General features: G+C 50.6%; 8 protein-coding genes across 8 annotated transcripts; 5 read left to right on the top strand and 3 right to left on the bottom strand.

Annotated features, from left to right (window-relative positions):
* Positions 1-434: 434 nt before the first annotated feature.
* On the top strand, positions 435-1,607 carry NFIA_105300 (ribose-phosphate diphosphokinase; the record flags this gene model as incomplete). Its single annotated transcript, XM_001266938.1, has 4 exons — positions 435-505; positions 571-662; positions 747-1,119; positions 1,181-1,607. 4 exons carry the CDS (start codon positions 435-437, stop codon positions 1,605-1,607), a joined length of 963 nt encoding a protein of 320 aa, XP_001266939.1.
* Positions 1,608-2,599: 992 nt separating this feature from the next.
* On the bottom strand, positions 2,600-3,814 carry NFIA_105290 (40S ribosomal protein eS6; the record flags this gene model as incomplete). The annotated part of the gene is made up of 7 exons (XM_001266937.1): positions 2,600-2,696; positions 2,774-3,092; positions 3,167-3,219; positions 3,285-3,330; positions 3,393-3,413; positions 3,501-3,573; positions 3,710-3,814. The coding sequence occupies 7 exons, from the start codon at positions 3,812-3,814 to the stop codon at positions 2,600-2,602; spliced, it is 714 nt and encodes a 237-aa protein (XP_001266938.1).
* Positions 3,815-6,316: 2,502 nt separating this feature from the next.
* On the top strand, positions 6,317-7,180 carry NFIA_105280 (uncharacterized protein; the record flags this gene model as incomplete). The annotated part of the gene is made up of 2 exons (XM_001266936.1): positions 6,317-7,032; positions 7,096-7,180. 2 exons carry the CDS (start codon positions 6,317-6,319, stop codon positions 7,178-7,180), a joined length of 801 nt encoding a protein of 266 aa, XP_001266937.1.
* A 2,115-nt stretch (positions 7,181-9,295) lies between these two features.
* NFIA_105270 (putative HMG box transcriptional regulator) lies at positions 9,296-11,472 on the top strand (the record flags this gene model as incomplete). The annotated part of the gene is made up of 3 exons (XM_001266935.1): positions 9,296-9,737; positions 9,793-9,938; positions 9,994-11,472. The coding sequence occupies 3 exons, from the start codon at positions 9,296-9,298 to the stop codon at positions 11,470-11,472; spliced, it is 2,067 nt and encodes a 688-aa protein (XP_001266936.1).
* A 927-nt stretch (positions 11,473-12,399) lies between these two features.
* Positions 12,400-15,945, top strand: NFIA_105260 (DEAD/DEAH box helicase; the record flags this gene model as incomplete). Its single annotated transcript, XM_001266934.1, has 1 exon — positions 12,400-15,945. The coding sequence occupies one exon, from the start codon at positions 12,400-12,402 to the stop codon at positions 15,943-15,945; it is 3,546 nt and encodes a 1,181-aa protein (XP_001266935.1).
* A 594-nt stretch (positions 15,946-16,539) lies between these two features.
* Positions 16,540-18,308, top strand: lys9 (saccharopine dehydrogenase (NADP+, L-glutamate-forming); the record flags this gene model as incomplete). The annotated part of the gene is made up of 5 exons (XM_001266933.1): positions 16,540-16,591; positions 16,675-16,728; positions 16,915-17,201; positions 17,278-18,141; positions 18,213-18,308. The coding sequence occupies 5 exons, from the start codon at positions 16,540-16,542 to the stop codon at positions 18,306-18,308; spliced, it is 1,353 nt and encodes a 450-aa protein (XP_001266934.1).
* Positions 18,309-18,721: 413 nt separating this feature from the next.
* Positions 18,722-19,989, bottom strand: NFIA_105240 (AHA1 family protein; the record flags this gene model as incomplete). The annotated part of the gene is made up of 3 exons (XM_001266932.1): positions 18,722-19,549; positions 19,625-19,707; positions 19,767-19,989. 3 exons carry the CDS (start codon positions 19,987-19,989, stop codon positions 18,722-18,724), a joined length of 1,134 nt encoding a protein of 377 aa, XP_001266933.1.
* Positions 19,990-20,777: 788 nt separating this feature from the next.
* On the bottom strand, positions 20,778-24,128 carry NFIA_105230 (uncharacterized protein; the record flags this gene model as incomplete). The annotated part of the gene is made up of 1 exon (XM_001266931.1): positions 20,778-24,128. One exon carries the CDS (start codon positions 24,126-24,128, stop codon positions 20,778-20,780), a length of 3,351 nt encoding a protein of 1,116 aa, XP_001266932.1.
* Positions 24,129-26,289: the final 2,161 nt, after the last annotated feature.

The raw sequence follows: 26,289 nt of genomic DNA, 5'->3' as shown, positions 1-26,289 counted from the left end.
TTCTTTCTGAGCATGTCGTTCTATTCTCACATCATCTGGCTTCTAACTGATATAGTACGAAGGATGCAATGCGTACCTCTTGTTTCCAGACTTCAGTCAATATGGGTATTGATTTTCTCCTCGCAATGCTTCGTTTATCTTGGACAAGGCGGTGAGTTGGGGTGGGACAGCAGGCAGAAGTCACGGGACGGCAATGGTTTGATTGGGGAAAAAAGTTCGATCAAAGTTGCCCGCGGGGCTTCGTCTAGATCTTCATCCTTGAATTTACCGAAATTTAGACCGTTCCGTGACATGACTCTACCTCTTTTCTTCTGAATATACGTTCCTATTGCTATTACTTCTATCTCCCAGCTGCTGTCCGCAGCTGAACCCGAATCTAATTGAAGCCTTTTCTTCTCGTCACCGTTTCCAGTCACATTGAGCCTTCCGACACCATGGCCACAAATTCGATCAAACTTCTGACTGGTAACAGTCACCCTGAACTTGCGAACCTCGTTGCTGCTCGGTATGCGCTTTCACGGTCAATATTTACCTTGCGGTGCGGTGACTGACAGCACTTCTTCATCGCAGGCTCGGCATCGAGTTGACCAAGATCATGGTCCTGCAGTATTCGAATTCTGAAACAAGTGTCACAATTGGTGAAAGTGTACGAGACGAGGATGGTACTGTCTCCCACTCCTGTTGTCCGGTGGTACAGGCGATGGTATCAGGACATTGAATTAACCTGCTCCTTTTGCTCCCTGCAGTGTTCATCTTGCAGTCCACGAAACCGAACGATATCAATGACGGATTGATGGAGCTTCTTATCATGATCAACGCTTGCAAGACTGCCTCGGCCCGTCGCATCACGGCTGTCATCCCCAACTTCCCCTACGCCCGTCAAGATAAGAAAGACAAGAGCCGTGCGCCGATCACCGCGAAATTGATGGCGAACATGCTCCAAACCGCTGGCTGCAACCATGTCATTACAATGGATCTCCACGCCAGTCAGATTCAGGGTTTCTTTAATGTCCCTGTAGATAACTTGTATGCCGAGCCTAGCATGTTGAAGTGGATCCGGGAACACTTGGATGTGAAGAACTGCGTCATCGTCAGTCCCGATGCCGGTGGTGCGAAGCGGTAAGCACGATGATTCTACCCCGCGTTGCGATCGCAAAGGTGTTGACTGTGTCTTCGATAGTGCTACGGGGATTGCGGACCGTCTTGACCTGCAATTCGCTCTCATTCACAAGGAACGCCCTCGTCCCAACGAGGTCTCGCGCATGGTTCTCGTTGGAAACGTCAAGGACAAGATTGCGATCATCGTTGACGACATGGCTGATACATGTGGTACTCTCGTCAAGGCCGCCGACACTGTCATGCAGCACGGTGCCAAGGAAGTCAACGCCATTGTCGTACACGGCATTCTCTCCGGCAATGCCATTGAGAACATCAACAACAGTTGCTTAAACCGTCTCGTCGTGACCAACACAGTGCCCCATAAGGAGAAGAAGGAGATGTGTGACAAGATTGACACCATTGATATCAGCCCTACGTTGGCGGAGGCTTGCAGACGCACACACAATGGTGAATCTGTCAGTTTCCTGTTCTCACACGCTGTCGCGTAGAATTGGGCAGAATCGGGGAATTTGGAAGTCATCGGAGAGGAACTTCAGTCTTTTTCAATATGACGGGTCGAAGGTGGCTTCTACTGCTTGATTGCTCTGTTCTACCACTGCATTTACGTTTTCTTCTACGGAAGTTGTCAATCAGCTTGCTCTGTTTTTTGTCGAGCTTTGTAGGGCATATTAGCCTCGGTTTTTCTCGTTTCTTTTCTTTTTATAACATGAATACTGGACATGATGCATGAGACACAAGAGATTGGATGGAGGGAAAAGTAGGCACTTTGCTTCTGAATCTGAAATTTATACCTTTGTACATATATAGAGTACTGAATGGCTGCCGGGTGCATTTTTCATTGCTTTGATGCTTATACACGGCGGAATCGAGGAATGGAGTTTTGTTGCTTGGAGCTAATTGCTAATCAGATCAATACTTTATTTGGAGGGAGTTGCTTCAAGTAATGCTTGGATGTTCAGCCTAGGACTCATGCAAAGTCATAGTCATAGTGAGCGCGTGGTAAGCCGAGCCTCTTCCATGATTGGTACGGTACCTTACGAGACTAGAATTGGGTTATGAAGCTGGAAAAAATCAGATTGCCATGGGAACACAGACATTCTAGAAGAGAGAAAAACCAGAGAAAGAAAGAGCTTCGTTTCATTCAGGTAAGCAGTGCTAAGCAACCCGCGGAACCGTTACCATCCATGCTGAGTGATGAGGAAGGGGGAAAAAGGAACGGCCTTTGTCGATGGTTGAGAGAAGAGGCAACCCAAGCAAGTAGGAACAAGAACTCTTTAACATTTTTTCCCATTCACTCCGTGAAATTGAATTCTTAGAATTGAGTTTTAGTTTTGCACACCAAAGTGGCCCGGTTCCGCAGACGCTCTTCCCCCAAGGGCCTTCTTTTTCACTTGGGTCGCCCCTGCGTTGAACTCAAAACCCCTCTTCCCTAGCCATAATAGAGACGTAACCCGACCATTAACCCCCGGAGAAAAAACATTTACTTTCTCATCGAAGACGCTCTCCGCTTGCGGAGCTCGTCACGCTTGGCCTTCTCCTCGTGGACACGGGTGGCCAGGAGCTTGGCGTAGTCGTTACTATTGGAGAATGTTAGCGAGAGCGGATTCCCAACGAGCGTTGGGGCTGAAAAAAACAGGGAGGGGGGGGAGCTTACGCAGCCTCCTTGGCAGCCTCAGCGCGGCGGCGCTTGAGGGCAATCCTGTGACGCTTGCGCTGGAGACGCTGGGGAGTAACCAGACGCTGGATCTTGGGGGCCTTGGTGTAGTCGGGCTTGCCCTCACGGGTGACGGTACGACGGATGACGAACTTGCGGACGTCGTCCTTCTTGTCGAGACCGAAGAAGCGGCGGATCTTGGTGGCACGCTTGGGACCGAGTCTCTTGGGGACAACGGTGTCGGTGAGACCGGGGAGCTCACCCTCACCCTGCTTGACGATGCTCAGGGCAAGGACGGCGAGATCGAAGTTGGTGATGGCTGTAATGACAAGAGTCAACTACGCGTTTCCTTCTCTCTGGGTGTTTCTGTTTGTAGGACGGTTCGAGACATACCACCACGGACACTCTTGCGCTTTCTCTCACCAGTGCGGCGGGGGCGGTAGCAGCTGCAATTGACTCGTCAGCGACGCATTCTCTGGACACATTTCCATATTGGCAGTTGCGTGATTACCTGTGGCCGTCGGAGAGCAGGAGTCTGGTACGAGTGGGAAGGAGAACTGGTGATATCCGTAAGTTTTCTGACTTGTCTCTCATGTCGATTCCTGAAGTCGTTACGTACCACCCTGCTTCATGGGGAAACCTATAGTTATAGCGTCAGCAAACTGATTCCTTCTGTCGCCATTTCACAATTGCTTGTTTGCGGGCAAGCAGAATTCTCGAATCGTACCTTGCTTGTCGTTACCACCGGTAATCTTGAAGATGTAACCCTTGAATTCATCACCGAGGGAGTCGCCGGGAATCTAGTGAGAAAAATAGCCCGAATCAGTCTTCTGTTCTCCATTCGATATCCAATTCTCTTTCGGCTGAAAAAAGTTCTCTTGTGTGGTTTCGAAGTGCCGGATACGTAAAGCAAAATAGGTCTGGGGGTGTGCTAACTTCGGTTCCCATGCGCTTCTCCATGAAGGGACGAAGCTTGCGCTCATCGTCAACCTCGATGATTTTCTGCGACCCATTGGCCGGGTAGGAGATGTTGAGCTTCATCTTGACGGGTGTGCGCGGTCAAGACGGAGGCGCGGGTTTGTCGACAGGTCGAGGAGGTTCAGGTCGTCGGAGGTTCGTTCTTCGTGGGATTTTTTGCTGTGGTGTAGCGAGATTTCCCTGTGTGGGCGGCTGACTAAGGTGTACTAGCCGAGTCGGGTACAGCGCCTCTCGGTAGGGCTTCTTATGTCAGCCCCTCCTATCTCTAACCTATCTTCGTCTTCGGAGAAGCGATCCATCTTATTGATTCGATCTTATTGCCAGAATAGGCTGAATGGCTCTCTGACTCGTTAGTAAACCAATCACCCCAACCTATTATCCCATATCTCGGTTCTTAGATGGTGATGAGAAAATTACAGATTGTGGTCGCGGCTTTAGCGACAAACGGTGTTTGATTCCTTAGGCATTAATTCGGAAACTTGGATAGTTTCACCTATTGACTGATATGTGTGAAACAACAATATAGATATAGAGCATGAAGCCTCATTCTCCGGGAAGACACATTGTCGGCCATGGTCCTGGGGCTTTGAATTGAACCATTTCGAATGAACCAATGGCTCGTATATCAAAGGTCTGTTGAACCTTGGTATGGCCGATCCCAGATGGTAGAGGCTGAAACGAACTGTACTAGGTGTTCAGCGATGGAGACATTCCCACGCCTCTATAATCCTGCTCTTGACGCAAGAACCAATGTTGATCTCTGTGTCTGTCCTTTTGCGTTGGACTCTTATGGAGCAATATCAGACAAAGATTACGCCATTATTTCGGTACCTAAGGCCTCTTAATAGTACCTAGGTTAAGAATTTTGGACTTTTGCATATCCTACAGGACTCGAGAGCATTAACTGATAGTCCCGATCCAGAGTAGCATTAACACCCTGCACATCCCATAATCATCACGATGCTTGGAGAAATGTTTATACTCCTCAGACCACATAGCATGCATAACAGCTCCTCAACTCGATCAATACTTATTAGCGAATCATATCGCAGACAAAACCTCAAGATGGATCTGACCATACTCCGTGATATGGATACGATCTAGCAAGAATAAGGCCTCCTGCGGACAAATGCGAGATGTGAAAAGTATATCCAGCGGAGTCTGCAAGGGCCGAGACAGCCGAAGCGCAAGAATGAAATAACCAAAACCAGAAACGTAAACGTTTAGCGACTTGGTGGCGCAGGACGCAAACCCCAAGTCGTTCATCATCCTTGTTTTTTTACATCCATGAAATTGTTTTCGAAGAAGAAGATAAAAATTGAAGCTGAAGAGATTTGAATCTCTGCCATTATCGGTATCTTAAGTGTGAAGATATGACAAATGCTTCACTATCTGCACATGCGGACCTGCAGAAAGGAGGTTGTGGTGGTGCACGCGACAGTTTACTACGTACTACTGTAACCACTGCCGCGCGGCCAGCCTTATGGAGACGTAGTCTGCACTCTATTCATCATCCAACGATGTCCACCTTCGGTAGTTGTCATGGAATTGGATGGTTGATTAGAACCAGCCTTTATCAACTCAAGTAACCAGCCAAATTACAGTTGCTTAGACGTCCAAACCAGTTGTGATCAAATAAAATTGATGGTGTCATAATCAAATTTCGTTTCCTAGACAGCGTCCCCCTTATCCCTTTTCCTTCCTCCATTGTATATCGCGATCGCCTATCTTTTTTTATAAATCCTTCAGGAATCTAATATTTCTGCGGATTATGCCAATTTTGGAACACTTGATCCATTATCCACCCCCCACTTGGCCACCTCCGAACTTGCTAATTATTGTACGCTAAATTCTCCTGTGATGCTCTTCAGTCTCAGAACGGAACGGTACTGCCGGAAAGAAGAATAATAATACCGGTCCCTATCCTCACCTTCCTTGCCCTTTTCCCTGTGGACCGTTGTCCCAGTATCTTACAATCTACTTCGTATTCCCGAGTCAATTGACGCCAGCCGGCTTGTCAACGGAGGGAACAGCGCATCCATCATAGGGGACCTGTCTCCCATTACGCCACTCAGGATCAGCATCTCCCGTCTCGTCCTTATTCCCGATTTTCCCGGGTGTCTTTCAGGAGGCAGAACAAAGAGGACCGCCGATCGACGAACACTTGGAGAACAGCCTCCCGTCGCACCTTGCGATTGCTGTGTTGTCGGCTTTGGCCTCGACGGCTGACTGAGATGAGACTCTTCAACCGATTCTACGCCTTGTGCGCCTTGGCTGTATGTAGCATTCTGGTGTCAGCATTGTTTCTCGCCTCGCAGCACTATTATCGCCGAGTAGTTCCGCCCCATTTGGCGGCTACGGAGTTCCACGCTGCGGGCTCCTTTGATCGGAGATTGGTTGTCTTTGGTGATTCGTGGAGCGACAACAATGCAGGCGCGATTCAGGGGTCAGTATGGACCGAATGGCTGTGCTCAATGGTGAGGGATATCCTGGTCAAGTTCAACCGGAGAGGCTATGTTGCGGTGTGCTAACCATGAGACTCAGTACTCCTGTCACCATGAAAACATGGCGCAAACAGCAAAATCTCTAAGAGGAAATTACATTGGCTCCGTTGTGGACAACGAGGAGCTCTCGGGCACCATGCTCAATCTGTACAAGACACCGCTGGCGGATTTCAAGGCGCAAGTGAAACAATGGACGACGGCGGAGAGAGCAGCCCTGCAGTCCTTGTCCGACGAGGAGATCGCGTCCCGTCAAAATAATACGATTGTTGTTGTCTCGTTTGGAATCTGGGACTTATGGAACATGATCGGAAAGAGCTACGAAGATTCGACTAGTGTGGTTGATCATAGTATCCAGGTGATCATGGACCAGCTCAATGTGCTCTCTCAGCTCTGGGTCATAAATGACCTCAAAGTCATTCTCACACTGACACCGGATGTGACTTTCCTTCCGGCATTTAAGCCGACAGCAGCCGAACAGCGCGTCAGTCGCTACAAAGACACGGTCAAGCTGACGGAGTATTGGAATCGCAAGCTGCGTGATGCCGCAGAACAATGGGTGCAAGGCGTGATCTACCTGTTCGACACCAACGCATTTATGGCGGACCTTATCAAAGACTGGCAGCTCTTCGCTGCCGGGGTGGAGGAATCCAACGGGCTTGGGAAAAATCAGGATCCGGGCTGGGTGAACGTTGAAGACGCATGCGTCCAGAGTGGCCAGCAATGGGTAATGGTCACCAAGGAGAAACAATGTGAAAATCCGGACAAGTACCTTTTCTGGTGAGTTCCAGACCTAGCCCGCCCCGTGTAGTGGATCTAGCTGGATACTGACGTTATCGTCAGGAACGAAATGCATCTTGGCCCATCGGCCCATCGTCTCATGGGAACTGAAGTGTTCCATGGGATAGAACAGATGTGGCTCCGGTAAAGCTAGGTAGATGGCGTTTTCTCCGAATCGCAGCGCGATGGAACCCTCGACATCTTGACGTAGTGACTGCCAGCAAAGTAGTAGGAGCCAAGGCATTGGTTACTCCCAGATACAACAAACGCCTTGCAGCGGCCCATGGCGGCAAGCAAGGCAAGGCACGGCAGAGATCGATCTCACATTAGCGGACTCCCGCCAGAAGCTATACTCCTTGCGGCTATATGGGAGTCCGATGATGACCAAGTCCGGAATAGGTTTTCTTTCTTTGACGGGGCCAAAAGACAGAGTCCGTCCGATTCTCGACAAAGCATCATGGTCGAGACCGAATGCTCTGGTCAAGGTGGTATGTCTCATGCGGAAGGAGCTGACTTCTGCTCCACCCGGTTCGATGTGCAACATTGATTGTGGGGTGGATCATGGATCATAACTTGGCAGGGGCCAGCAACATGACTGTATCATAGTTCAAGGAGACATAACTCCGTACTCTCCTTTATTCCTGATAGTTGGATGAACCCTGCCGTCGACCTATGAAAAATAAAAATCGTTACAGGCGTGTTGAGCTTCTAGTCGAGATCCCTTGATTAGTACGGAGTACTCCGTAGGTAAGTGGGCTAAGGGGTCGAGTGGAGAATCGATCTCTCATCTTCTTTTCTGTTCGTTTCTTTCATCGATATTTCTTTGTTCCCCTTCTGTAAGTACCTTTAGGTATGGGTGCTAGTTATGAGAACAAAGGGGCCGGGGGGGTTTTGTCCTACCGTTAGTTAGGTGGGGGGAGCATGGGGAAGCGATAAGGGGGCAGCAAATGAACTCCTCCAGGAAAGCAAAGGTACCCTAGGCCTTAGCTACGGAATCAGTAGGCTCGCTGGATGAGGGTTAGTGGGCAGGCTAAAGGGCCAGACCGGGTCCTTCCGTGACTCTAGGCGGATGTCAACTGGACCCATTTCAACCAATGATTGGCTGTGCGGCCGTCTTCGGTGATTGGCTCGGAGTCTCTCCTACGGCACGCCGCATGCGTCGACAAAGACAAAGAAAAGAAAAGCTCAGACCAAACATTGAAACAACATTAATGACGATGACCAGTTGAAAGAATATTGAAGTAAAGTACTCCGTAAAGTAAAGTAACTATTGAATTTAGGGTATGACATGGCGACAGGAGAACGAGGAGGGTGGCCGAGTCTGACCTGGCCAATAGCACATATCAGGCGTTCCTAGGTAACCTACCTACCTTTAGGTGCTCCGTATCCAGGCTGTCTTGTCTTCTGCGAAAAGGTACAAGTAGTACTGGACTGTCGCTCTCGAGGTACCAGCCTGAGGTTGCTTCTATTGTGTGATGATACAGGGCGCATCCCAGCCAGACATACTGTACAATCGCCCCAGCCTGATGGCTACCTGACCAAACCAGAACCACAGTTCCTTTGTCACTTGCTCGTCCACCTCTCTGTTGGATCATGGTGCCGGACCATCATGTTCCATCCGTTTGATCCTAGAGACAGTGTGTCCAGTGGGGGGAGGGAGCAATCCGAGGGGATATGTGTCATTCATCCAAAGACAAAGAACGTGGTTCGTAGGGTCAAGGTAGATCCCCATCACCAACAGGGGGCGCGCGCTCAATAGACCCAAAGATAGATTTAAAACAAAGCAATTTGGAAAAAGCGCCAATCCTGGCTCTATCAAATCGTATTCTCTCTCTCGGTTGGCTTTCTTTAATAGAAATCTCCATTTCATTGTCAAAGAAGGGGGGAAAAATTAAAAAAAAAAGTTCAAGAAAAAGTGACAGAACAAAGACTCCAAAGAAAAGAAACCAACCATATCGGGAGTCACGCAAATCACAACTGACAGCCTGACAGGCATCAAGGTCCAAATAAAATTAGGGACAGCGAATTACGAGGCTTCTCTTGTCTTTCTTTAACCTTATATCTCTAATTCTTTCTTGCTTGCTTTCTTTCTCTCGTTCAGGCTTTCTTCTTGTTTCCTTGTCCTATCGTGTCCAGGACTTTTCTACCAGCATCGCCTCCTGCGCCTTGTCATCTATTCATCTAATGTCCTATTCTCCCAACCGAGCACCGCGACCTATTCCTGCCCATCACAAGGCGGTTTCGCTCCTTACCACTTTCTTAAATGTCTTACGATCGAGTCCTTCCCAAACCTCCTGCTTTGCTCTATGACGCTCCTCAAGTCCCTATTCCAAGACGGTCTAGTAGCCTCCTTGAACACAAGATCATGAATGACGAGCCAACTACCAAAGTTTCACTGGTAGACCACCCTGTCAACGGTGGTTCGTGCAGGTACACTGCTGACGTACCAGCAACTGGGCTGCCTCAGGTGCATCTCTCTTTGAATCGGACGAAGCTCGCCCTAGGCAAGATCGCTTCCGATTCTCCCATCGAGTCTCCCAATCTTGCGGCACCAGTGCCCACCAAGGACATGCCCGTGCGAGAGCGCTCCTCTCAATCGGAGATATCCTCCTCTTCCAGTCCTGTGAAGTCAACTGCGTCAAAGGAGTCAGTCATGCAATTCTGTCTCTGCCAACCGGACCCCAAGATCCCCAGGCCAAGAAACGGTAAAATCTTATCTGTTGCTTAAGTATGACCACAAACTGACGGAAAGTACTGCAGCTTTTATCTTGTATCGGCAACATTATCAAGCCGCAGTAGTGGCTCAAAATCCAGGGCTTGCGAACCCGGATATCTCCAAAATCATTGGAGAGCAATGGAGGAAACTCCCTCAAGAAACCAAGGATGAATGGAAGGCTCTTGCTGAGGTACGCAGCTTCTTTTTGTTTATTCTCTTTCGTTCTTGCTGACCTTCATCGACAGGAAGAAAAAGCTCGTCACCAGCAGCAGTACCCAGAATACCGGTACCAGCCTCGTCGCTATGGCCGGGATGGTAATTCCCGTGCAACCGGCTCTGGCATTAGCCACAGCCCTCCGGGCTCTGCAGTCTGCAACCGATGTGGTGGGCGAGTGATGACCCCACCTGTGTCGCCAGAGGCCCCTTTCACGCCCAGTACATCTGCAGCATCTCCACATCCCGATATGGTCATGGCTCGAAGTTATCAACGCCGGGCTAGAGATTCTGACAGACAACCAAATCCCATCCGAGTAGACAATCACGGCGATTCTTGTCCTCCTCGTCAATTACCATATGAAGAGGCTGGTTGCCGGTCCCCAGACTCGAAGCGACGCCGGTTCAACTCCCAGGTAACGTTGAAACCAAATGTCCATCGAGACCGAAGCCCCGAGTCCGCATATCCAATGTCTCCTTATACTCCCCGCACGGATGGACCCAACGCTCGGACTTTGCATCAAATGGTTCATCCTTCGAGGACGGTTCGATATAGCAGAGACCATCCACCGCATGATCCAAGTCTGAAACTTCCACCACTACAGACCACAGTGCCGCTCCCGGGCTCCGTGACGCCTATCACTCCGTTCCCTCACGATGGATCAAGTCTTGAGGCCACGGTCATGACGATCCCCTTCCTCAACAAAATCAAAGTCCTTGCCAAGATATCCCCTCCGCTCATTCCGTCCTTCCGTGACAATTCTATCCCGCAGCGAGGAGCCGTGATTGCTGTTGACGGGCAAGATCCTGCACAAGTAAAAGCAGTGATCGATTATCTCATCACTGTTTTCCAGAAGGAAGGAAAATACAAACCCCGCGTGTTTGAAGGCCCCGAGGTCCGCTCGCGGGAGAGTTACTCTGCAGCTGGACAGATGGGCGATGCTACTGTCGATTACCTCAACACCATTTCGGTATGGCATCGTATTTCGGACGACATTGTGAGCTTCGTGAAGCCCACGCGGGAGCCCTCAGAATCAAAGCCGGAGGATGATGACTCCGCCTCTGAGATTTCTCCCAAAACCATCATCCCCAAGACAGCTGATCTGAAGATAAGCTCTCCGGCTCAATCGAGCGAGAACGGATCAGAATCAGCCTCGTCAGTTTCCGGCTCTGGACTCTCACCAGTCCCCATTGCACTCGTTCCTCGCTACCAACTCACTAACGCAGATGCATTCGCGTGTTCTGTGCCGATCAACGACTCGTACGCTCCCTTGGATCACTGGCAGTGGATGGCATCTCTCTGGCGAGCGTGCGTTGGGCCGGACATCACTGTCTACATCCGGGATTGCGAGAAAGACGAGTTGGGTCGCTACGGAGGCAACCCGGTCGAGGTCCGCCTGCAAGATGCACGTACTGTGGTGGTGCGCAGACTAGCCGGCTCCCAGAAGGAGCTGGAAGAAAAAGCTTTGAAGCGTGTTGGTTTCGAGATTGAGGATTTCCTCACTCAGTAAGACTTTTCTGCTCAAATTGTCGTTTCTATTTAGCATGGATCATCAAATTGCGCGGAGGCGGCCTTTTGCTTTTAGTCAACATAAGCATTATCCCATTTCCGGAGGCTCTCGTTTGTTCTATCTGGGCTGTTGTTTTTGTTGATATATATTGTCATGTTGTGTTGGCAATTATGGCGTTAGGTGAACTTATCTTAAGTTCACTTATCCCTTCTTCATCTCATCTGACTTGTTATCAAAAATAAGAATATATTAATCTTCTAAGTAGGCTGAATCTGAATGCGATTAATATGACAATGTTCTTGAAGCCACCTCTCTCTGTTGCTGTCCTGACGTCCAGCCTGCACAAGTCACGTGCATCTAGTAACACAAACTAATATAACCTAAAAGAGAAGTCCGAGGGCGGTGAAAGCCATGAACCAATGGTGTTTGTCGGCTCGCGGAGTCTCTCGTCGCGGCTGGCGTATCCATGAATAATGCCAAAGGAGTATTTTCTGACTGGCAAAGACTTATGGTTCCTACATCCAGCACGGTTGCATCAATCTGTAGGATGATGCTGGTTTGAGACTTGAGTCAACTCAGCAGGTCTGTGAGACGCCTTGCAACCATCCTCGCCCAACTCCCGACTTTGACCTGAGAAGGCTGAGATCCGTGACGCTCTATGGGCCCCTGCTGATAGCGGATTTCTCGCGACGGGGCTGTAGGGTTGGCCTGGGGATTGGGGGTTATTGAATATTGTGCTGGACAAGATCTGCTGTCTTTACAGTATGGCGTTGGCTGGTGTAGGACCGCAACCTGGTGTTGCATCAATTCAGTCGCAGGTGTGTTTCTCCCATCAGAATCCACTCCTCCTGCTGCTGGGTTGTCCACATGGATTTGCAGAGGAAATCCGGTTAGTCCATGCGCTGATAGGACACCTTTACGGCATAGATGATGGAAACAGATACTATGCGACTTAGCGAGCGTCCTTACGGATCTCCCATGCGCGACTCTGCATCGCAAATCACGCCTGCGGCGACACCCTCGCCCTCATCTTTGTTGTCTGGCTCTGGAAATAGGATTACAGCCCCTGCGCAAAAATTCATCCAAGAAAAGGACTTGTTCTTATCAGATTTAAACTCGTACGTTGCCGTCGGCGTCCTGAGAAAGCGCAACGGATCTCACAATGCCGATGCCGACCCTTGGGCGGATGACGACGATTATCCAGGGGCGGAGATTGCAATGCTGAAGAAAAGCAATTGGGTACGAACATGCGAATATACATATGTGAAGCATCCGCAATGGTGCTATGTCCGTGTCTATGTCCTCCCCGACGATGCTGGACACAAGTACATTGACCGTTCAAGCAAGACATTGAGGGAGGCACTTAAAGTTGTCATGTCGAAAGTCAATCGGTCCGTCGATGCATGGGATGGAATCTTCTTTTCGGATGAGCAAGTTACCGATGGCAATTCGAACGATGCCGGAACCGAGGACGAGTCACTGTGGTACATATTCAACACACTGCGAGATCCCGAGCCGCAAGTTGAAGCCGTGAAAGACCCTTACGCGAGGCTCGCCATGCGACAATTACTTTCTGCGGAGGATGCTGGCGACACAGTACTCGATGCTGGTGTCGAAGGGCTCAAAACACCTTTGTACCCATACCAGCGTCGCTCAGCGGCTTTCATGGTTCAACGAGAAGCGCAGCCAGCCCAGATGTTGGACCCTCGTCTGCAGTTATTCAAGGGCCCCAATGGACGCGAGTACTACTACGACGAAGAAGAAGAAGGCACCATCTACAAAGAAAAGAAGCTGTATTCAGAAGCTTGTGGGGGCATCCTAGCGGAGACTATGGGGTGTGGTAAGACATTGATCTGCCTGGCAGTCATCCTGGCAACACGCTGTCATGTCCCTGCCATACCGCCTCTGTACCGTGAAGGAGAAGTCAAACGTGAAAACTGTGCGAGCCTTGTTGAGATGGCGGCGACAGCTGCTGGCCAGTCTTCAATGCCATGGAAGAGCTACTTTGATCGTCTCGGCCGTTCTGGAATGACCTTTACAAGATGCATCAAAGCTTGCGAGGATAATAGAGGTTCCTATAAGATACCTTCACCACCTACACGGCACAGTGGTCGCTCCGGCGTCGCCTATCCCAGGCCACCTCCTCAACTTGTGCGGCTTACTTCGGGGACATTGATTGTTGTACCTCCCAACTTGGTTGACCACTGGGAAGAACAAATTGCTCAGCACAGCCAAGGGCTTAAAGTTCTCGTCTTACGAAACATGTCGAATGCTACTCCCAATTCGGATGACCTCTTGCAGTATGACATTATCTTGTTTTCAAGATGGCGTTTCGACCAGGAGGCCGGCGAAGCAGTCAACAACAGACGCGGCGTCATCGACACAGTGGAGTCCCCATTGTTTAGCCTTCATTGGCTTCGTATCATCATTGACGAAGGCCACAACGTAGCTGGATCTAGCCAAACTTCAAGAACGAGATATCTTCTGGACAAATTTCATATTGAACGCCGTTGGATTGTTTCTGGAACACCGTCCAGCGGCCTTTATGGAGTGGAGGTGAGCTTGGCTTCACACGAAACGAATACCAGCAGCGACACCGATCTATCAGAGGCGACCGAAGCTGTTCTTCAAGGAAAGCGGAAGATAGAGGCGAGAGACGATCAGGATCTTAGGAAGTTGAAACCCATAGTGGTCAACTTTTTCGATCTGAAGCCATGGTCGAACCCTCAGGCCAATGACCATGCCGAGTGGGCCAAGTATATGAGACTTGTTGGGAAGGATGGGAAACGTCGAAAAGTGCAGTCTCTTCGCGCCACGCTTCAGAGCCTTGTCGTACGGCATCGCATGGAAGTGATTCATAGTGAGATCACTCTGCCAAAACTCTACAACAAGGTCGTTTATTTGGAGCCAACGTTTTACGACAAATTAAACCTAAACTTGTTTATCTTCGTTTTGGCAGTCAACGCAATAACATCAGAACGGGAAGGCGATGACTACATGTTCCATACGAAAAACAAGAAGCACTTGAGGACTTTGATCAACAATCTCCGGCAGGCTGGGTTTTGGTGGGCAGGCTCGAATCTGGATCTTTCGGCGACCGTGAAGAATGCTCTGGAATACCTGGAGAAAAAGAGAGCTCATATGAGACAGGATGATATCACAACCTTGACTGAGGGGATAGAGATAGCCGAAAAGGCATTCTCCAGCGGACCTTGGAATGCCTTTAGGCAGCTGAATGAATTAGGTGTCTACGTTCGCGATTTCCCTTCTCATGCTCGAGGCTTGTGGGCACTTGACCCTTCGAAGCCAGACGCTGAGCCCCTCCATATGGGCATTTATCAGGCTTGTCGCGCACAGCAATTTGTCAAAGAACACCTGAAATCGGTGGACCCAGCCGAAGGCCTCGCTGGAGCGGGCATCAAAGCCCGCCGTGAGCAAGCGGAGGCTGCAGAGAAGCAAGGCCCTGAGTTAGGCTTTGCAACCTTCGCAAAGACTTCGAAGAAGGCGCCGAAGAAGTCATTCTCCAAAGGTCTAATGAAGTCACTGCCACCGGACTCTCCCCTGGCACAAACCAAGTTGCTTGGTACGACGTCGGCTAAGCTGTCGTATCTCCTTAGTCGGGTTATGGAGTTGCACACTGAGGAGAAGATTATTATCTTCTATGACAGCACGAATTCGGGCGTTTGGATTGCCGAGGGTCTTGATCTGCTTGGCATTGAATACCGCATGTATGCGAGTACGCTTAGTCCCGAGCTCCGGACGAGTTACTTGAATCTTTTCCGGGAGAGCGAAGAGATCCGAGTATTCTTGATGGACCTGCATCAAGCATCTCATGGGCTCCATATCGCCAATGCGTCCCGTGTTTTCTTCGTCAACCCCATCTGGCAGCCGAATGTGGAGAGCCAGGCCATCAAACGAGCACATCGAATTGGACAAACTCGGCCGGTATACGTCGAGACTCTTGTCCTCAAAGACACACTGGAGGATAAGATGTTAAAGCGCCGAAAGGCAATGTCAGAGAAGGAGATGCAAGAAGCTGAAAAGGATCTGCTTGACGACAGCACGATGAGCACTATCATCCAAAACGAAAGGTTCATTCCAATGCCGGAAGACGAGGGCTCGGCCCATGTTGCATATCTCTCTTCACCATCAGACTTTTTTGGTCGCCATAAACTGGCGATTCCTGACGACGAAGGCGATGCGGAGAAGTCTCCTTCGAAGCGCAAGCGTCCTTCGTCTAACGGCAAGACCCTTTTAAACGCCGAACCAGACATAATTACGCCCAAGAAGCGAAAATCTTCGACCGGTTTGATGTTTCTTTCTCCGGGAGGTATCTTGATGACGCCCAGTAGAAATTCTCGATCTAAAACACCTTCAGTCACCGGCATCGACCAGGAAAAAGGCGGAAGCCGTGCAGTATCTGAGACACCAAACGGTGTCCAACAAAGCCCTGGGTCCATATTTGGGCCTTAGGTATTTCGCGAACAATTAGATTCCCACAATATTTCATTAACGCATATTACTTCTTGAGGGAGACGGGTATGAGAGAGGGGTCCGGACGCCCCGCGGGTACATAATTTCCTGTTTCTGATTACTGGTGCTCATTTGGTAGATAGATACCATGGTCTGCATTACAACCTTTTAATATATTGCCGTTTCCCTTTCTATCTCGACTTTGTCATACAAAGGTGCCCGAGTGGTTACCGAAAAGGGTAACTGTATACACCCCGCCGGCGGAGATCACGTGGTTGCCGGCATTCCGCCAACGGTCCAAGATGGAAGATTGACAAAGACACCTAACCGGATCCTGAAATAATTACCACTATAAATACATCTCCCTCTACAAAGTGAGCTTCATCACAAGAGCAGGACGTATACAATTCTGGGGACATGAAGTCTCCGATACCGCAGCTCTTATCACCATATGGAGCACACGTGACTGCACATGACTCACTCCACAGAGCGACAGCGGGGAAGTGGTGGGAAAGGAACGGCCGAAGCACAAGTGATTTCCTTGTCTTGGACTCAATTCACCTACCTGGCATTCAATTGTTATCAATCACCAAAATGGTCAAGCAAATTGCTGGTTCCAAGGTCCTTCTTCTGGGCTCTGGCTTCGGTATGGCTCTTTTACTCCTGATCATGCTCCGGAGACATGGAACCCCGCATTCACTTGGACTTTTTTGGCTGATGGACTGGTAGTCACCAAGCCCACCGTTGAGGTTCTCACCAAGGGTGATGTGCATGTCACTGTTGGTACGTATACATTCTGTTGATATACCTCCTTTCTTACTTGGAGGTTGCATATACCTTTCATGATCCCTACCGGACCAGTGGCAGCTGGCTTGAACAGATGAAGCTGGATGGATGTATCCCGGACATCTCATTTGCATCACAGAATTTGATACACATAGACTGACAAGATGTTGATGTGATTTGCAGCCTGCCGAACCCTTGAGAGTGCCCAGAAGCTCTGCGAAGGTTTTCCCAACACCAAGGCTATTGCCCTCGATGTAAACGATGCCGCTGCTCTGGACAAGGCTCTCGAGCAGGTCGACCTTGCTATTTCCCTGATTCCTTACACCTTCCACGCCCTTGTTATCAAGTCCGCCATCCGCACAAAGAAGCATGTCGTCACCACCTCATACGTCTCCCCTGCCATGATGGAGTTGGACGAGGAATGCAAGAAGGCCGGTATCACAGTCATGAACGAGATTGGTCTGGACCCGGTATGTTCAGCATCCACATTACGCTATCATGTCGGGATCTGAGGATCTGAGTTTGTTCTTCTGACTCTGCTTCTAGGGTATCGACCACTTGTACGCTGTCAAGACCATCTCCGAGGTACACGCCGAGGGTGGTAAGATCACTTCTTTCCTCTCCTACTGTGGTGGTCTCCCTGCCCCCGAGTGCTCCGACAACCCGTTGGGTTACAAGTTCTCATGGTCCAGCCGCGGTGTTCTTCTTGCCCTCAGAAACGCCGCCAAATTTTACAAGGACGGCAAGGAGTTCAGCGTTGCCGGCCCCGACCTCATGGCTACCGCCAAGCCCTACTACATCTACCCCGGCTACGCCTTCGTTGCCTACCCCAACCGTGACTCCTGCCCCTACCGCGAGCGGTACCAGATCCCCGAGGCCCAGACCGTCATCCGTGGTACCCTGCGCTACCAGGGCTTCCCCGAGATGATCAAGGTGCTGGTGGACATTGGTTTCCTCAGCGACGAGGCCCAGGACTTCCTCAACTCCCCCATCCCCTGGAAGGAGGCCACGCAGAAGATTCTCGGCGCCACCTCGTCGGACGAGAAGGACCTGGAGTGGGCCATCGCCTCCAAGACCACCTTCACCGACAACGATTCGCGCAACCGCCTCATCTCCGGCCTTCGCTGGATCGGCCTCTTCTCCGACGAGCAGATCACCCCCCGCGGTAACCCCCTCGACACTCTCTGCGCCACTCTCGAGCGCAAGATGCAGTACGGCCCCGGCGAGCGGGACATGGTCATGCTGCAGCACAAGTTCGGTATCGAGCACAAGGACGGCTCCAAGGAGACCAGAACCAGCACCCTTGTCGAGTACGGTGATCCCAACGGTTACTCCGCCATGGCCAAGACCGTCGGTGTCCCCTGCGGAGTTGCGGTCAAGCTGGTCCTCGATGGCACCATCAGCCAGAAGGTGAGTCATCTACATTCTTTCCCGTGTTAAAGTGGCCAGCAGAGACTGATTGAATATGTGCTTCAATCCAGGGTGTCCTTGCCCCCATGACCTGGGATATCTGCGAGCCTCTCCTCAAGACTCTCAAGGAGGAATACGGCATTGAGATGATTGAGAAGACCATCTAAGCTTCCTCTTTGTATGAGATCATTAGACTTCTACGGATATGAAACTAATTTCACGATCAAAAAGTTTGACAATTAGTCAACCAGTTTGGAAGTCATTTAAATATTGTAGGGAATTAGAACGGAAATAGAACTATATCATTAAGACATAATTGGCATTGCTTAGACCAAGACTTGCATTCTAATTCGTCTGTACATTGATGTGATCGTCTCACTTTCTATCGTAACTTCATCGAGCTATACCCTCTTGGGTGTGAATGAGTGAGGGTCCAAATTACCAAGGGGCTGCGATCAAAAGGCTCCAGATGCCTCGTTTGACATACAAAGGCCATGCCAGCCCAGAACGAGCCGCGCTCTGGCGTGCTGCTGAAGGCACGGTCTTCCAACGCCTTCAACCCCCAATCGGCAAGTACTATTTAATACGTGGTTTCCAGAACTCCGTGGATGCGATCAGAGAATAGTGCCAAACCTATAGCGACGAAAAGAACAAGCAAAGCAATCAGCAAGTGTCTCCAAGATGTAGGATGAGATCTGAGAGGAACATGGTAAGGAAGCAATTGGATGTTGGAACAGGGAAGAATGACATACCCGAAAGTCTGCTTGATGCTGCGGACGTAGTAGACGTCCCAGTTCTGTTTGGTCACATCTTCCTGGCCGACAGGAACACCGGTCCAGGTGACACGCATCTGGGTGACGGCATCAACGTCGTTTTGATCGAAGTTGATCTCCAGAGTGCTGAAGTGGCCTTCAGGCCACTGCGCCAGCCGCCATTTCTGGACAATCTGCTTAGGCTTGTCGAGCTTGACAAATTCTCCGTTGACATTGCCATCGAAGATAGAGAACTTTCCACCAATTTGCGCGCCGTCAAATTGACGAGGTGCTCCACGGGTGAAAGCCGCGATACGTTGAGGATCAGTGAAGGTGGTATACATCTCCTCAGCGGTGGTACGGAACTCATCCGAGGCAGTGACTGTGGTGGTGTTGACAGCGACCTTGTTGGTGGTGGTGGTCGTCGTCTGAGGAGCAGGGCTAGCACTCTTGGAAGTCTGGGGATAGGAGGGTGGTGTAGCGAAACCGCTGGAAGGATTAACGCCAGGAGCATGTTGGATGTCCTTTCCGTGCTCGGCGATCAAAGCGGGAGCAAGCTTGCCAAGCTCTTGTCTGATTTGGGGAACAAGCTTCGAACGAACGAGGTCCTTCACCGGTTGCTTGGAGGCGGAATCAGAGTAGTTCTCGATCTCAAACTACAGCAAGAACATTTGTTAACTCCGCGAACTACGAATCCGGCGGTAGTGAGGTATGGCGGGCGGGACACATACAACGTACTCATCCTCCTCCGTGTCGTGGGCAACCTCAGGAATAGTAATGGTGCCACTGACTGACTCCTCGTCCTTCGTCTTACCTATGGGGGAGCTATTAGCGATACTCTCGGGATAGCTAAGCCGCAAGAGTCTTACGAACCTTCGTACTCTAACTGTAATTTGACGTCGAACAAAGTGATGACCTTGCCCTTTCTCTGGCTGACGTCTACGTCGCCGTCCATAGTCAGTAGGTCCGAGATCTTCACGGAGACGCCATCCTCCTCGACGGATAGCGTGCGAAGCTTCTCTTTCAAATAATTTTTGGCCCAAGCCGAGGCATCCTTATTCACCCAGTGCCAGTTGTTGGGGTTGTGGAGGACCATGATGATATTTTGTAGCTGGAGGCTCTTGATGATATGGGAACGATTTGCTCGCGGTGGAGAAACCGGGTTACTAGGTTCTGCAAAGCAATGGCATTAGTAACCAATCTCAAGCAATTGACGTGAGTCGAGCGAAGAAACCGATGCAAAATGAGTGCTTCTTGTCAGGGATCTCGGGTAGCGTTCCCGGACCAGAGCTAATCAGCAGTGGAAATGGTTGATAACCACCCCGTCTGACTGGTGCCAGCTATGATATCTCATCATATGAAGCGAGTTTCAGATAGTCGCAAGGTCCAATGGCCTTGCAAACGATAGGGAGAAAGGTGAAGAGGAAAGTAGAAGGATTACTCACAGTGACACGCAGACTAGGTCCAAAACCAAGGACGCTGCAGAAGACGTAGATCAATTAATCTTTCTTACTGCGGAGATGTGCTGGTCTAGAGAGGCAGAGAGGGGAATACCGTTATGGGGGAGGGGTGGTTATTAATACAGCAGTCTGCCCTCGGGAGTGCAGCAGAAGTGGGAAAAACTTCGAAGCTGAGCAGATTCAAAAGGAAAGCTCTAGAAGCCAAGCGATCACGTGACACGGACCCAGGAGAAGTGGACACCATAGTATCAACGGGTCGAATACACCTCTGTAAAAGATGAAACTGATAATAATAGTGAGTTTGATGGGCATTGGTCTCCATTGTAGCTTCTGAACATGTGTATCTCATAGCGAACGTATATGGGTATCTTCGTAAACACAAAACAAGTAGATAAAGCGATGAAGAGTGAGCAGATGTCCTGTCTCATGCCTCTTCCAACTGCTCCAATTCCTCCCAGCCATGTTCATTCATAAGATATGTCTTCACTCGCTCTCGGAGGTCCTGTATCTGACTCCCCAGGGCTTCAGTCCATTGGCCCTCCACTGTAGCGACTTTATCTTTGAGATCGTTGGTCAACGCGAGCTCTTCCTCTGCCCGGGATTCTTGCATTTCACGTCGCACAGCATCCTCTGCTTCGCCCTGGCGGATACGCTGGGCCTCCATAAGCTTACAGTTGGCTCCCATCACAGCAGACTTCACTTCGTGCAACAGGCAGAACAGATTAATTTGAGACTCGATGAACTGATAGCTGGATTTCTCCGCGTGCGACAGGAGCGTGTAGAGGTACTGTAGCGGGTGCTCGTGGTAACTCGGGTTCTCTTCAAACTCTTTGGCAGGGATCTGTATCTGGAAGCCACGAAGGTCGTTCGGAATTTGTTGGATCAGAGCCAGTAGAGAGGGTGCAATGTCCCAGAACGCTGACAGCTGTACCTCGACCCCCCGAACCACATTCTCCTCGATTACACTTAGGAAGGATTCGAGACGGGACAGCGCTTTTGCTTCGTACGCCACTCGTCGGTCGAGAGCATCTTGGGCAAAGAAGGCGTTGGTCTCGCGGATCTTCTCCTCGTTTCCCTTCTGTCTATAGGGTAGCAGGACAACGGCTTTATACTTCTCATCGCGATCTGCAACAAGCTCGTACGCTTCCCGATGCAACCCTTCCCGGCCTTCGAACAGCCATTTCAGTTGTTTAAGCTTCTCCAGTAATTCCGGCTTCTCGTCGCCCTCTTCTTGAGTCTGGTCCGGAGTTTCATGCTGCGCATCATCAAACAACTTTCCGATCAATTCGTCAATGCAAGTGGTGGCTCGGTTGATTCGGTCCGTTAGAATAGCGTGTGTCGGGTTCATGACCGACTCTTGGTACGTATCCAGCTCTTTCTTAACCAATTCCCTCTCAAGTCGGTTTTCTTCTTCGATCAAAGCGGCTTCAGCCTCGGCGGCCTCCGCGAAGGTTATACTACCTTGCTGGATCTGGCTTTGAATGTTGGCTTTGAACTGCCGACGACCTTCGTCAACTGTCTCCCGATGGCTCTTTAATAAGCGTTCCACTTCGGATTGATGCCGTTGTCTTGTTGCTTTGATTTCAGAGAGATCGCTGATTGATCGCACCAGCGTTCGGTAGGCAACGAGGTCGGGGTGGCTGTTGTTAACAGCAGGGTGATGCCGTGGATAAGGTGGTGGTAAAGTAATCAACCTTGAGACATCGAGTTTCTGGACTTCCCTCGTCCGTCCAAATCCATGACGTGGCGCAGAGCTGGAGAAGTCCGAGGGAGCGGGCTCTTGCTCTTCATGCCATCCGACTTTTTCAGGCGGGTATTCGTCTGATCCATAAGCGGCGTATTGACTCGTTGCATTTGATTCGTAGCTTTGTTGACTCGCGCCAAAAGACTCCTGCCCTTCCGCCCATTGCATAGCCTCCCGAGGCACTCCCATGTACTTTGACTCTCGCTTCGATCGCTGAACCTTTCGTTCGCCGCCCTCACTCTCTGAGCCAGTTTTCGACTCCCACCAGCGACTGGGTGCCCGGCCCCTGGAGCTCATCTCGTCGTTACTCATACTCATGCTCGCGATGGGTGACAAGCAAGGCTTGTAATTGCTCCACCAGGCAGTTTCAGGGCGGCTTGTAGGTATGTCTAATGCCGGTACTGCTCGTGGCCCGCGTGAAGGCTGCCGAGAAAGGGATACAGTCGCTGCAATGTTGTTCTGGGGTTCGACAATTGGCTTTGGCGGCAATTCAAACAGCTTGCGGCGGGCTGCCTCAACATCGAAAGTGCCCGAGTCCCAGACTTTGCCGTATCTCTCGCGTCTGATCTGAGACTCGGCAATGATGAAATCCGCGAAGATTCTCAAGGCCTCCGTCTCGTTGACAGCGCTTGCCTCCTTCTCGATGAATTCTTTGTGTCTCTGCATGGCATCACGAATAAACCCCAAATCCTGACTGAGAACAGAGTCCAGGGACGATCCTTGCTGTGCTGCCAGGCGTCGGGGAGACAGCGGAGCCACAGCGGGCAAAGAATCGTTAGGAAGGTGTAATATGTGGGAAACCGGACGTTCCTCACTGGGGGTCAACCGTGCCGATGATCTCAGGTCTTGACCCGATTGCAATGGGGGTGTTGGGAGAGCCTTTGGTGGCAAAGCCTGCGAGGCTGCGGCCTTAGCGAATGTTGGGGATACATTCTCGTTGTCGGGTGAGAATGGTGGAGTTTGAGCAAAGGTGCGAAGTGGCCCTGCCGGACTGGGTTCCGCTCTGGGAGTGGAGAAGGAGGAACGGCCTGAGAACAGACCTGTAGAGGATGCCCTCGACCGTGTGCCAAGTTGCTGCCCGTCAGAGCCGGCGCTAGCGGTGCTTCGAGGCGTAAACTTCGTTGAGTTGGGGTGCCGCCCGTTTCCATGACTAGCGTTTGAGTTGTCAAGGACGAGATCGGAAGGCTTCACTTGATCTAGAGCATCGGCCCAAGGATTGCTACTGCTTGAGACGGCGCTGTAGTCTTCGAAAACTTGACTCTGTCTATTTCGGCGTTCGATACGCCTCTCGCGAATACCTTTGGCGCTTGCGTCTCGAATAGCTGGGCTACGGAAGAGACCACTGTTGGCTGAACTTTGAGAGGCGTAGGTGGGATCCCTGGATTCTGACCCAGTAATCCCGCGATTAGCTAGGGCCGCGCTGGATGTGTCAATGTTCGGGAGTTCCCTATCCCGCCTGTGTCTGCTCTGGCCCGATCCCTCATCAACCCAGCCGGCGGGAGTTGGTGGGATGCTATCCAAACCAGTTCCCATAACGGGGGGCGGCCGTCTTCGCGTCGAGATCTGCGAGTTCCGCATTCCCGATGTCTCTGACAGGCCACTCACACTTTGCGACCTGGCGGTAGGAGGAGGCCCCGGAGGTGGTGGTGGGAGCGGCATACCTGGCTCCCAGCCATGTGTCGACGGCGAATGACTGCGAGATTGACTCGTGGCCCTAGAAGAGCTCGCACTGCCGACCATGGGACCTGCGGAAACAGCTCTTTTGGAGCCTGGTGCACGAGTGAAATTATCAAACTGAGGAGTAGGAGTCATATGGTACGGTTCACTGGCCGAGGATGAAGGCTGCAGACTCTCCTGAGCCTGAGAGACGGCGGTAGACGGTCTCTGCCCCGTACCAAAGGAAGCCCGATCGCCATACGTATCAATGCGGCTCTGCGATGATGACCTCGATCCTGTAGCACCTTGCGGTAGTGGAGGAGGCGGGGGAAGTGACATGTGCCTTCCGTGCCCTGCATCGCCTGTACTGGCCATTGATAGCGGGCGAGTTCGGGGAATGGCTCGTTGCCTATATTCAACATGTGGTTCAACGTGATATGATGGCGCGGCGGATGGAGATACGGAGCCTCTATTCGAGCTGTCATGATTCACATGCTCTCTTGACTGTCGATGCTGCAGTTGTTGGCTCGGAGGAGAGTAAGGCGGGGGCGGCGGTGATAAAGATTCTTCTATTAGACGTACAGATCAGACATTGGTTCGCCTTGGGCTGACTGCGAAAGAAACCACAACTGACGTATGAAATGAAGAATAAGGTGGTACGGACCTGAATGACCTGCGGTCTGTCGCGGATGTGACACGACACGAAGCATACTATTCGTCTGTTGATATGCAGGATGTCCGGAATTCAAAGCAGCACCGCTCACCGGCCCCCAATCCTGAGGATTATAAGGGACATTGTACTGTCTGGACGTCATGGGAGATGATCCTAACATTGCGCCACCAGGGGAGGCAACCGCAGGCGAGTAGGCTTGAGTAAATGGACTAGATAGTGATGTCGTTGAGAGGGGTGTGGATGCGTAACCAGGACCCGGTGCTACTCCCAGCCCTTGAACCTGATGAGTACCTAGCGAGGTCGTTATAGGTGGCGGCTGCACAGCATGTTCTCGACGATTTGAAGACAGCTGATTGCTGGTACTGGCATGAGTTGACGGCCAGCCGGTCTGAGGATATAAATTCAGCGGCGGCCGGTTACCAGCATTACTTGGAGACAACCAGCTATAGACAGCCGGCAATCAGTACAATTATCCTTTTTTGAGATCGAGACGAGAAAACCCAGAAAAGAGTACTATGCAAAAGGGCCTGCGCACCTATTCATAATGGCAGGAAGATCAAAAGGGAGCGAAACAAGTGGCCATGGCTGTGATCCGCGCACAGGAATAGGATCAGAATCTGGAGCGATAACACAGACCCTGGAACCTACCAAATGCGACAAGTCAATGGAAGGATACGAGAAGGAGATGCAGATTTCTATTATTTGCAACACTTAGTGCCACCAGCCGCGGAGGAGGCTTGCATGGGGGGAGACGAATCGGCCGTTCAACGGGCATAACTCGTCGGATCCGCTGTTGGGGAAAGAGATAAAAATAACATCAAAGACCTGGGCCGATGGAGCCGTCGGCCAGGATGAGCAAGATTATCAAGAGTCTGCAGAATCGGGCATAGCGATTCTGCCCTGATACTTTCACGAGATGCAGCCTACGGTCGCCCGTCACACGCGGCGTGGTGTTGGCGCTTAGCCCAACGAAACCGCGCGCTTTTACAGGTCGACATCCCCGTCACTCCACGCCCAGGATTGACATCAATGGGCAAATGAGATTCCTTATCACACCTAGGGTTGTCCAGAATCTAATAAGATTGTCTGTCGACAAACTAAAGTTGCGGTAGCGCAGACCAGGTGAGATGGTCCTCCGGGACATCAAAAAAGTGGCAGTCCCATTCACTACTGACTGCGGACGATGAAAAGGGCATGATGTCCAGTATCGTCCTACAAAGAAGGAATGAAAAGCAGCTGAGACGGAGAGGTATAAAAGTAAGATTTTATTTCATTTCGTATATCACTAAGGCTAGCCTGCTGCAAAGTAAAGATGTTTGTATTGCGAAGATCTCCTAACACGCAAGACAACAGCTTAAAAGGAAGCAGGATGGACCTGTGAGAGCCTAAGGCAGTGAGCAAGTTTTACGACACCTGTTATATACTGAAGAAATGTTAGCATCCAGTCATGACGATGTAACATATTAGAATGATATGAAAAGGAAGGTGTCAGATACATGCCCTGTCACAGGCGGTGGTCATCAATGAATGATTATGTTGACCGTCGTGATTAAATAGAAGTAAATCATCATTTGAAGATGGGATCAGAAAGGAAAGAAAAGGGAGGTACGTACTGCCAGACAGTATTACAAGTGGTGCTGGAAAATGTCGAAATTCCATCTCCCAGAAGGGTGACACATAGGGACAACTAATCGAACAACATGTCAGCATCGATCGCTAGATATGCGCAACAGACATGAGCAAAGTATTGCGACTGATCAGTCATGACAATTATCGTCTTGGTCAGCGAAGCCGACTTGGACATATGCTTGTCTTTTGTATATGTCGATTCATCATTGTGAGGGCGGTGGTGGAGATTGGGTG

This window comes from Aspergillus fischeri, genomic scaffold (genome assembly GCF_000149645.3).
Source record: "Aspergillus fischeri NRRL 181 1099437636245 genomic scaffold, whole genome shotgun sequence".
Lineage (NCBI taxonomy): Eukaryota > Fungi > Ascomycota > Eurotiomycetes > Eurotiales > Aspergillaceae > Aspergillus > Aspergillus fischeri.
This window is presented reverse-complemented; position numbering and strand designations above follow the sequence as displayed.